Source organism: Bos javanicus, chromosome 16 (assembly GCF_032452875.1).
Source record: "Bos javanicus breed banteng chromosome 16, ARS-OSU_banteng_1.0, whole genome shotgun sequence".
Lineage (NCBI taxonomy): Eukaryota > Metazoa > Chordata > Mammalia > Artiodactyla > Bovidae > Bos > Bos javanicus.
Window position 1 is genome coordinate 16,121,229 of NC_083883.1, and position 12,508 is coordinate 16,133,736.

Genomic DNA, 12,508 nt, shown 5'->3' on the forward strand with positions numbered 1-12,508 from the left:
TCTCCCAGAGCTTGCTCAAACTCATGCCCATTGAGACATGAGCTATACAGCACTGAGGATCTCTGGTCAGCTGATCATTTTCACAATTGTCTATCTTACTAGACTTTATGTTTGTGTGATGCAAATTAGAACTTTATTCCTCTCCCAGGAATTTATTAAATTTCTTAAATTTTTATTTGCCAAATATTGCTTCTTTCTTTCTCTACTCTTATCATGAAGTTCCAATTAACTGTGTTTTTAGATAATTTAGTTATGACCTATGTGTCTTTTCTTTTGGAAGAAAAGTTATATCCAACCTAGACAGCATATTAAAAAGTGGAGATAATACTTTGCCAACAAAGGTCTGTCTAGTCAAAGCTATGGTTTTTCCAGTAGTCATGTGTGGATGTGAGAGTTGGACTATAAAGAAATCTGAGCGCTGAAGAATTGATGCTTTTGAACTGTGGTGTTGGGGAAGACTCTTGAAAGTACCTTGGACTGCAAGGAGATACAACCAGTCCATCCTAAAGGAAATCAGTCTTGAATATTCGTTGGGAGGACTGATGCTGAAGCTGAAACTCCAATACTTTGGCCACCTGAAGCAAAGGACTGACTCTTGTTTTGAAAAGACCGTGATGCTGGGAAAGATTGAAGACAGGAGGAGAAGGGAATGGCAGAGGATGAGATGGTTGGATGGCATCACTGACTCAATGGATCTGAGTTTGAGTGGACTCCGGGAGTTGATGGACAGGGAGACCTGATGTGCTGCAGTCCACGGGATTGCAAAGAGTCAGACATGACTGAGCGACAGAACTGTGTCCTTTCTACTCTTTTCTGTTCTTTATATCCATTTGCCATTTCAGTATTCTGTGTTCAATATTTTTTATGACATATACCAGTTTGCTGTTTATCCTTTCAGCTGTGTCTAGTCTGCTATTAAATCTATTATTGGTAACTCCTATATGTATGTGTGCGTGTGTTTGTATGTATGTATATATACTTTATTTGCAGAATTTCCATTTGGTTATAATTTTTAGTTTCCAATTCTTTGTCAAAATTGTCTACAGTGTTTGTTTAATTCTTTATTGGGTGACTGAAATTAATTTACAGTTCATTTTTGATAAACTATTCTTTCTTATTTATATGCTCATTATTTTTATTAAATTTTGATGCTGTGCTTTACAAAAATAATTTAAAATTCTTGATGTTTTCTTTCTCCAGAGAAGGTTTACTTTGATTTGCAGTAGCATTTCAATCCATTTTAATTGACTTCTTTGAAAGTATGCTTTAAACCTATGAAATCTAATTTTTTGTTTAATTACTGCTTGAGTATATAGCCCTCATGTATTTCTACAAATCTGGAGCAATTTACTATCTTTATCATGACTGGCTCTAAACTTCAATTTTTGATTTGCTAACTGGACAAAACTCTAAGACAAAAGCTGTGTGGTTTGCACCTCAGGGATCCTTTTCTTGTCATGGTAGTTCTAGACATCCTCACTTTTACTGGACTTGGATCCTTTTGAACAGATTTTTAGAAGTTGAATTATAGTTTATTTACAATGCCATGTTAGTTTCAAGTGTACAGCAAAGTGATTTTGTGCCATATGTATATACATATATATGTGTATATATGTAAGAATCTCTCTGCACATACTTTTTAGATTATTTTGCATTATAAGATATTGACTATAGTTCCCTGCACTATATAGTATAGACAGATTATTTTAATATGCCTTCTATATTTTCTAGTTGTTCCTAGTGAGAAGTTTGGTTGAAAAAAACTGGTCCTCCAATACTGGACATGGTTATATTTTACTCAATGGGTTTTCAGCTTGTAACACTAGCCCTGCCTCACATGCTTACTTTCACAATATCCCCTAGGCTCAGAATTCTTCTTCCTTAGCTTTGTCTCACAATCGAGGAGGCTTTCTAATAATGGTTTCATCAGTATTTTTACTCTGTTGGTTCTGTACATTAACAAAATGTCTATAGGACAGCCTTCAATCCCTCTGAGTTGTCTGTTAAAACAGTCCAAGTTTTCTCTCTAGGTATTAATTATTGTTTACATTAATGATCTGGTTGTAAAGTTAAAGAGTTTTGAGTGGTCTGACTGTAAATCTCTTTTCCAAAAAAAATTGTTATTTTTAGTATGGTTTTACAGAATATCAGTTTCCTTTCTTTAGACTGATAGATAGATATAAAGCAGAGATAACATGCAACAGAAATCCTTGCATGTCTAAAGCTAAACTCATCATTTTCTGCCATCAGTCTTTCCTTCTCAAATTACTTTTCCACCCTTTTCTATTTCTGCTAAGGCACTATCATTTTTACAGATTGAAAATTATACTGTAACTACTTGGTTTATAACATTTTAAGTGTTACATAAATTCTCTGATTTTCTTTTCATTTTTAATTTTTTTTTAATTGAGATAATCAGTGGGTTCCATATATCTGGTCCAAAGTCCTGAGTCTCATTAACAGGGACTCTGACTTAGCCAGTTTTAAACACTGAATATTAGTATTTTCAGATATTAGATATTTCTGAAGTATACAGTCATTTGATGACCTGCAGGACTAGACATTTAAGAATATATCTAGCTTTACCAGTTTACTCCTCCAAGTCATTTGACATATTTCACCTGCCTTACATCATATAAAGTACTGTCTAGTAGATCCCATTCATCTTCTCCCGTCTCCTAAAAAATTGCCTTTTTATCCCCTATTCTTTGGTTTAGATATTTTTAGTTTTCTGTCTAAATTAATTTTTTCTTTATATCTTTTGCATATAAATTAAAGTACTACTCAGAGTACTTTCATGGTTAAACATCATTTAAATACAAGTGAACTAATTCCCTGTACTTCATCCTGAAATAAGAGCCCCAATAACATTACCCTGGATCTATTTTTCTAAGCAACTCACTCATTGCATTCTCATAGTGCACATGAATTAAAACAATATTGCTAATTGCTATTTTAAAGAATATGTTCCATAGTTCATTTGTGTGTGATATTGCTAATGTATTATCCCATGGCCCATCAAATCTCTTAAAGTTGAAAACTATCCATGTATCAAACATCAAATAATGTTCCAGTCTACCTTTTTAATTAAAGGTTTTATTAATCTTATGAACCTAATGTGGTTGCTTTACCAATTAATTATACCTAGTGAAATATTGTATAATATCATTGTATACATCTAATATTATATATTATATTGCTTCTTCTACTAAATATATTGCAAATGCCTTTAGGGCAAGAATTGGTCATTTTCATATTATACTTTTCCTAGAAAGTCTCTTCCAAATGGAAGGCATTCAATATTTATTTGAGATGAAATAAAAATGAATAGTAAAGTAATAAATATGTGTTGAGTACTTTTCCTGACCAATCTATGGTAGCATTAGTCTGAAAGAATGAGATAAGTACAATTGTCAAGATTTTTACATGATAGACTTTTTCCCCTAAATGTTAATTCATGATTTTAGTTAAATTAAAGTTGTAGATAATGATTATATATAAAAAAATGTGTTTTTGTTTTGTTTTGCTTTGGTTTTTTTTGTTAGAAAGGAAGCATGTAAAGGAGGTAAAAATCAAATTTTGTGGTAAATTGCTGTGAGTTATTGAATAAATTTTCCTTTACTTTTATGTTTATTTTTACCTACTGATTATATTGAATATTTACCCTTTTGATTAGATTTTTGTAGCAAATGCTTAAATGTAAAACAAGTAGAGATCCCTAAATATTTTTGATAGCCTTATTTTTATTCTTAATATATTCTTAAGAATTAGTAACTTAACTTGCATGTTGAAAAGTAATAAACTGTATCCCTATGACTGATGAGGAATAATCAGTGAAACAACTCAGTCTCTCTATGACTTCCCTGTAGTCAATTGAAGTGATCATTTGAAAAACATACTCATATAAAGTTACATGTTTTAATGACATGAGATACAGCAACATTTCATAACACTTTTGCCAATGCTGCAAATAATATCTAAGTAGAGATGAGCTGATAGTTTGAAGGTAAAATAAAAATATTGGAAGTATTTGAAAATAAGTGGAAAAGAAATGCATACATCTCATTTCAAAATATATAAAGGTAAATTCTATCTACATTACATAAAATAATCAAATATTCTGATCAATAAATTCAAATAGCCAATTAAGTCAATTTAAAAAATAAAATCAGATAGTTTGAGATATTAAATGTTTTATACTTTCCCAGATTCTTGAAAAGTGCTTGGAGTTAGTATATGTTGAAAAAAATGATAAACATTTGAAAATTTTTCAAAATTCAGTAATTTTTCTAATGATCATATTAAAATATGCATAAACCTGTAACTTAATATGCTACATTTTTGACATTTTCTGAATATTGTAATTATGTATTATATTTTGGCCTTTATCAAAATGAATTTCCTTTTTCGGTTTGTTCCTTAAGGGCTGCAAGTCCTACTTCCAGACTACCTTCAGGAGCGTTTTGTACAAGCAGCTTTGAGCTATATTGCTTGCAACTCAGAGGGAGAGTTTATCTGCAAGGACAATGATTGCTGGTGTCATTGTGGCCCCAAGTTCCCAGAATGCAATTGCCCTTCCATGGACATTCAAGCCATGGAAGAGAATCTTCTTCGCATAACTGAAACCTGGAAAGCCTACAACATTGACTTTGAGGAATCAGGTAAGACATATATTTTTATCTAACACTTCTAAACTTCACCAAAAAAAATGTTATATTGAACAGACAATTTTACCCTTTTGGAAGAAACTATTACATACTTGGAAGAAATTTATTCAATTTGTTCTTACTATTCTTTGTGGATATTGCTTTTATTGTTGGTTATTCAGTATTTTACTGAAACCCTATGTGGTACTTTTTGTATGCTATGTACTATGGTAGTAGAACCCAGGCCTCTCTTGAGCTGACATATTAATCATTTAATAAAGAAGGTCCCTACCTTTTTCAATATAAGAATTTAAACTATGGACTGAAAAAAGTGCACAGCCTAGAAGTTGAGAATTATGTAATTATGCTTTATTTGGTGGATTTTCTGAGCTCTTCGAGAGCTCTGAAGAGACAGAACTCTCAGGTCGCTCTGAAGGATGGCCCCAAGTGGTAAGGGAGGAGCCAGCATTACAGAGGAGTTTTTAGAACAAAAACCAGGTAGTTGGAACATCGATTCTGTTGATTAAGGAAAACCAGACATCTGAAGTTAAGGAATTTACTGCTTTTCTGTGTACTGTTGTTGTTTAGTATCTAAGTTGTGTCTGACACTTTTGTGACCCCATAGACCCTGGACTATGGCTCACTAGGTTCCTCTGTCCATAGGATTTTTCAGGCAAGAATACTGGAGTGCATTGCTATTTCCTTCTCTATTTCAATGTAAGAGCAGATGAAAAGTCAAGGCTGATGGAAGTCTTTCCTGTATTATGCACTTCAGGTTTTGGGGCCAGTATCCTATGCTTTGCCTGAGTCACCCTAGGGTGCAACCTGGCAGGGCTGCTGCAGTACCTGATAGGTTGATCCTTTGCATCCTGTTTCCATCTTACATTCCCTTAGGGCTCACGCTGGGGCAGCTGTGGTGGCTCAAAGTCCAGACAGCTTGTGTTTACTGACATGGCAGGTGGCATTCTTAGTCCAATACCTCCGATTCCCTTCTGGACTATTCTCATGGGCCCTGAGTTCCACTTCTGAGGCAAGATCCAGAGAAGGATTTTTCTATACTTTCTTCACATTAAAGGGAATCTCATGAATGTGCACTTTTACTCCACTACTTATTTTTAAACCAAATTTAGATCAGCTTTGATCTAGTAATGTCTGTGGAGTTTGTTTCTGCTATTTCTGAATTTTTATGAGTGCATACTTGTGTTTCCCATATTGTTACATATAAAATAGACTATGTTACCTGTAATGGCCTTCATTTCATAAAGCAATGAACTTTAATAAAAAGTTGAGTGCCTCAACATGAAATGAAAAATGATGATAATAACATATATGATCATTCTTGTTAATAGAATAATAAAAATCCTCAGAATGTGCTAAGTATAATTATGTAGCATTTAGTCAAAAGTGTTGGATATGACTAAGTTTCAAATTGGCAAAGAGGTTTTAATTGCCAAGAGGTCAGATTATATTCTTGAAAGTTATAATTTTGTCAGTGATTCATTTAACTGAACTCACTTAAAACAATGACAATGAAATTTACTATATGTTCACAATAAACACCCTTAATTTAGGCATAGAAAAAACATATCTCAACATAATAAAGGCTGTATATGACAAGCCCACAGCTAACATCAGACAAGAAAAACAATATAGATGATTTCAATAAGCCCTCACCATTTTGCATAGTAGAACCACAAAATTATGATCTAAACATAAGACCAGAAACTATAAAACTACTAGAGGAGAACATAGGCAAAACACTCTCTGACATACATCACAGCAGGATCCTCTATGACCCACCTCCCAGAATATCGGAAATAAAAGCAAAAATAAACAAATGGGACCTAATTAACCTTAAAAGCTTCTGCACATCAAAGGAAACTATCAGCAAGGTGAAAAGACAGCCTTCAGAATGGGAGAAAATAATAGCAAATGAAGCAACTGACAAACAACTAATCTCAAAAATATACAAGCAACTCCTACAGCTCAACTCCAGAAAAATAAATGACCCAATCAAAAAATGGGCCAAAGAACTAAATAGACATTTCTCCAAAGAAGACATACAGATGGCTAACAAACACATGAAAAGATGCTCAACATCACTCATTATCAGAGAAATGCAAATCAAGACTACTATGAGGTACCATTTCACACCAGTCAGAATGGCTGCGATCCAAAAGTCTACAAATAATAAATGTTGCAGAGGGTGTGGAGAAAAGGGAACCCTCTTACACTGTTGGTGGGAATGCAAACTAATACAGCCACTATGGAGAACAGTGTGGAGATTCCTTAAAAAACTGGAAATAGAACTGCCTTATGATCCAGCAATCCCACTGCTGGGCATACACACTGAGGAAACCAGAAGGGAAAGAGACACATGTACCCCAATGTTCATCGCAGCACTGTTTATAATAGCCAGGACATGGAAGCAACCTAGATGTCCATCAGCAGATGAATGGATAAGAAAGCAGTGGTACATATACACAATGGAGTATTACTCAGCCATTAAAAAAATTCATTTGAATCAGTTCTAATGAGGTGGATGAAACTGGAGCCTATTATACAGAGTGAAGTAAGCCAGAAGGAAAAGCACCAATACAGTATACTAACGCATATATATGGAATTTAGAAAGATGGTAACAATAACCCTGTGTACGAGACAGCAAAAGAGACACTGATGTATGGAACAGTCTTATGGACTCTGTGGGAGAGGGAGGGGGTGGGAAGATTTGGGAGAATGGCATTGAAACATGTAAAATATCATGTATGAAACGAGATGCCAGTCCAGGTTCAATGCACGATAGTGGATGCCTGGGGCTAGTGCACTGGGAGGACCCAGAGGGATGGTATGGGGAGGGAGGAGGGAGAAGGGTTCAGGATGGGGAGCACATGTATACCTGTGATGGATTCATTTTGATATTTGGCAAAACTAATACAACTATGTAAAGTTTAAAAATAAAATAAAATTAAATAAATAAATAAGAAAATAAAATAAAATAAAATGGAAGGTAATAGACCTACGAAGAGTTCATAGATACATATTTTCTTTATAAATATATATATATGTATATATTAATCAAAATAGTGTATAATAAATTATCCTCCTCAATTTTAGTAATATTTCTCTTTATATAAAAAGGAAAACCTGTCTAGAATTAGGCAGTTTCTCGACATTGTCAGAATGAATTTCTAAACTCAAACTCTTCCTTTTAGTTTTTCAATAGAACACTCATAAGTAACATATTAGAAACCTAATTTTATATTCAAGTAGAACCATCTGATGTTTAAAAATAATGATGAAATGCAATACTTTTAGATAAGCTATAATATAAAGTAGTCGTCTTAGGGTTAAATTTGAAAAGGAAAAACAAACCTTCTGTCTACATATTACAGTGTATGGCATGTTAGATCAGAGAATCTTAGAAGCCCCAAGTCTGGAGAACTCACATAGGAATGCTGCCCCTATTATTTTGCTTTGAGAGAATATTTTAGAAAATCACCAAGTGAAAGGTGGGGGTTTTGTTTCAGGTGATATGTTGTAGATTGAAGTAGGCCAATACATCTGTTGATAGTAACTAAAAGTTGAATAGTTTTTAAAATTATATTTAAATATATAATAGATCATAAAAGTCACAACTGCATGGACTAAAATTCCTGGCACAAGATATAAGCTTAGGATTCATAACTTTTTTTTTTCTTTCTTTCTACTTTGCTTCCTTTCTGTCCTTCTTTCCTTCTTTCTTTCTTGTTTTATTCATTAATTTGCTTACCTATGTGAACAGAGGCTGAGGACTCATCATTTCACCAAGCAGAGTGGCTGATGGGCAAAAAAGAAACCAGCAAAGCTTCTAATGGTTGTGGAGAGTAGAATGACAAAATTTTAGACTCAATAGGCTTAAAGAAGTTTAATCTACCCCAAGATATTTGCTGAATTTCAGATAGTGCTGGATGCTAAAACATATTCAAAAATCTTTGCAAGCAGATGAAATTTACCACAGACTTTCAAGTGCTTGAGGGATAAAAGCTCTCCAGAGGGAGGAGATTGAAAATAGAACAGGAAAGGATGGGATACTCCAGAGAGAATGAGGAAGTACCACTGTGTTTCTAGAACTGCTTTTCCTTAAAGCGATTTTGTCATTTCAGGGCAGAGTATGAAACTGAAAATTTAGGACTAGCCCCTGGAAAATGCTGGTATTCCAGGACAGAGAAATCAGATGAAAATTTTGCAGTCACAATTGATTGAACTAAAAAAATTAGAGGCTTAAGGAGTTTTAAATATATGTTCAGCACCCTCTTTAAGACACTCACCTTAACCTGTGGCAGATGACTAAAGAGATAAAGTAAAAACTTCTGCATGATAGAACTGAATCTTCTTCAGTGTTACGGGCCTGAAGTAGCATATGCTCACTAGGTCCGTAACAGAAAACCCTGAAGCATCATGCCCTAAGAACAGGGGAGAGTCAGAGCTAGATTGAGTTTTATGTAAGCATAACAGCACAGATACAGCTCAAATCTTGATACTAAAGAGGTTATCCTTAAAGGATCAACTCCATATGATGTTTGTTAAATATAAAGAGGGTGGCCTCTTTAGAGGAAAAACGTTTTCTAAAACCTCTGCAGTTCCTTTTATTTATGATGAACATAAATCTCTAATCATCAGCATGTGAGTAGACCTTAAGGCTAATATCAAACAGAAAAGAAACCAGGCCTCCTACGTCATTCACTGGTAAACAATCTGCCTGCAGGAGAAGTGGGTTCGATCCCTGGCTTGGGAAGATCCCCTGGAGGAGGAAATGGCAACATGCTCCGGTATTCTTGCCTGAAAAAAACTCCTTGGTCAGGAGCCCGCTGGGGTCACAAAGAGTCAGACATGACTAAGAGACTGAGCGCACATGAACCAACAACAGATGTAAGATGTTTCAGATATAGAAATTAGTAAGAACAATCAAGATTGCTGGGAGATTTATCAATAACCTCAGATATGCAGATGACACCACCCTTATGGCAGAAAGTGAAAAGGAACTCAAAAGCCTCTTGATGAAAGTGAAGGAGGAGAGTGAAAAAGTTGGCTTAAAGCTCAACATTCAGAAAACGAAGATCATGGCATCCGGTCCCATCACTTCATGGCAAATAGATGGGGAAACAATGGAAACAGTGACAGACTTTATTTTGGGGGGCTCCAAAATCACTGCAGATGGTGACTGCAGCCATAAAATTAAAAGACGCTTACTGCTTGGAAGGAAAGTTATGACCAACCTAGACAGCATATTCAAAAGCAGAGACATTACTTTGCCAACAAAGGTCCGTCTAGTCAAGGCTATGGTTTCTCCTGTGGTCATGTATGGATGTGAGTTGGACTGTGAAAAAGGCTGAGTGCCAAAGAATTGATGCTTTTGAACTGTGGTGTTGGAGAAGACTCTTGAGAGTCCCTTGGACTGCAAGGAGATCCAACCAGTCCATTCTGAAGGAGATCAGCCCTGGGATTTCTTTGGAAGGAATGACACTGAAGCTTAAACTCCAGTACTTTGGCCACCTCATGCGAAGAGTTGACCCATTTGAAAAGACTTTGATACTGGGAGGGATTGGGGGCAGGAGGAGAAGGGGATGACAGAGGATGAGATGGCTGGATGGCATCACTGACTCGATGGACGTGAGTCTGGGTGAACTCCGGGAGTTGGTGATGGACAGGGAGGCCTGGCGTGCTGCGATTCATGGGGTCGCAAAGAGTCAGACACGACTGAGCAACTGGACTGAACTGAAGAACAAATTTCACATAGTTATCATGAAAATGTTCAAAAAATGAAAGGAAAGGAAGGATAAAATAGATGGAGTAGTGCAGAAGTCACCCGAGATTTGGGTGATTTATGAAACAAACTAAAGGACATTCTAAAACATCAAAATTCAGTATCTGAAATCAATAACTCAAAATTTTGTTCTAGTAGAAATCTTGGCTTAGTGGATGACAGGATCAGTGACCATGGAGACAAGAAAATAAAATCGAAATGGTAAAATGGGATCAGTGAGGAAACCAACAACAAAATATTGGATAGATGCATGAGAAGCATGTGAGATATGCTTGAAGGGTCTAAGGTATTTTAGTTTGAGACACAAGAAGAATGAAGGGGAAAATGGGATACACCTAGGGAAAAATGTAAAGGATATAGATTTTTTAAAAACTGAAAACCCAAATTCAACCTACAGATTCAAAAAGCACAATGAATACAAAGTAAAGTAAAGTCAAGCAAAACCACAGTTAGGCATATCTGTTGAAAAAAAGAATAAAATTCTTCCAATATAACTAGAGAAAAAAGAAAAACATTACTTCCATTGGACTAATAATAAGCTTGACTTATCAAAACAAAAACACAAACAGATTTTGGCATCTTTAAAGTGCTAAAAATATAACAATCTAGAATTATGTACCACTAAAAAAAAATGAAGGTGAAAATAAAGATGTGTTCAGACAAGAAATGCTGATGGAAACTTGACCATGTAACGGGGAAGAGGAATGCCAGAGATGGCAAATGTATGTGAGAAAGTATAAGTGAATACCACCTGTACAAAATAATAATTATGAGGTTATCTGAAAATAAAATATATGTAAGATTTTAATGTATGACAATAGTGTAATAATGGGTGGTAAATGGAAAGAGTTTCTAAGGATCCCAAGTTACTAGCATTGTTGAGGATGTGCTTAAGAGATGTACTTTGCATTAGAGTGAAATAAATCAAGAATAATATCTGGAATATCTACTAAAATAAGAAAAATGTTTATAGCTAAGAAAATAAGATAAAACATTTTTGATCACCCTATAATAAGACAATAAAGGATAAAACAGAAGAAAAATTATCTGGGTCAAATAGATAAACAGAGGAAGGCTTAGATGGTCTAGATAGAAATCCAAAAGAAATATGTACATATTTGCAACAATGAATACCCAAAAATGTACAAGATTGTTCACAGTAGCGTTATGCTTAATAATATTAAGGTGAAAACTACTAAATGTTCATCCACAAAGACAGAGTAAAAAATTGTATATTTACACAATGGCATTCTATAAAGGTAAGGGATAAAACTATCCATCCAGAATAATATGAATAAATCTCTCTAATATCAAATTGAAAAAAAAAAACTGAAGTATATACATACTTCAAAAAGAAATTGAAATATATACATAAATTTATATGTATGTATGTGCTCAGTGGCTCAACCATTTCTGACTCTTTGCAACCCCATGGACTCTAGCCCACCAGCCTCCTCTGTCCATGGGATTTTCTAGGCAAGAATACTGGAGTGGGTTGCCATTTCCCAATGGGCAAATAAAGGTCTGCATGTCTTATTTGGTATTAAAAACAAGATTCCTTAATCCACGGGTTGGCTACCATTGTATGTTGGGTTTCTGAAAAATTTCTGGGTTTATATTTATGTGCATCTTACTGTATTTATAGCATAATTTAATTGCAAATTTAAAAATAAAAAGAATTTTGACATCTAAACAATATAAAGAACATGATCTCAGAACAAGTGAATCAATATTTTAAAATTTTGCTACATAGTATATGCCTAAATGGTAGTAATTTAGTCAAAATTTAGTCAGAAATATTCAATGTTCAGAGGTTTTGAACTACTAGTTTAAAGGTAATATTATTAGTACAATCAGATGCTTTAATCTTAACTCATCTTTGGATTGCCCATCTTGAGTTTAAAACTGGACTCATCATACTGGTTCACTTGTGTTAATATTGAGAAAACAATGATTTACAGGATAAATCTATTTTTTTGCATGATATTTCTGAAACTGTCTATAATGTTGAAAATGTTTATATTTAATTATTTGTTTCAATTGGTGCCTAATGTTTTT

At 34.4% G+C, this 12,508-nt stretch overlaps 1 protein-coding gene across 3 annotated transcripts in view; it reads left to right on the top strand.

The window, feature by feature from the left end:
• The window catches only part of BRINP3 (BMP/retinoic acid inducible neural specific 3), a 489,588-nt gene that overhangs the window by 320,092 nt on the left and 156,988 nt on the right, over positions 1–12,508 (top strand). For all 3 annotated transcript variants that reach the window (XM_061382185.1, XM_061382186.1, XM_061382184.1), the window contains exon 6: positions 4,425–4,661. In XM_061382185.1, coding sequence (XP_061238169.1) covers positions 4,425–4,661 — 237 coding nt within the window. The remainder of the gene's footprint in view (positions 1–4,424; positions 4,662–12,508) is intronic.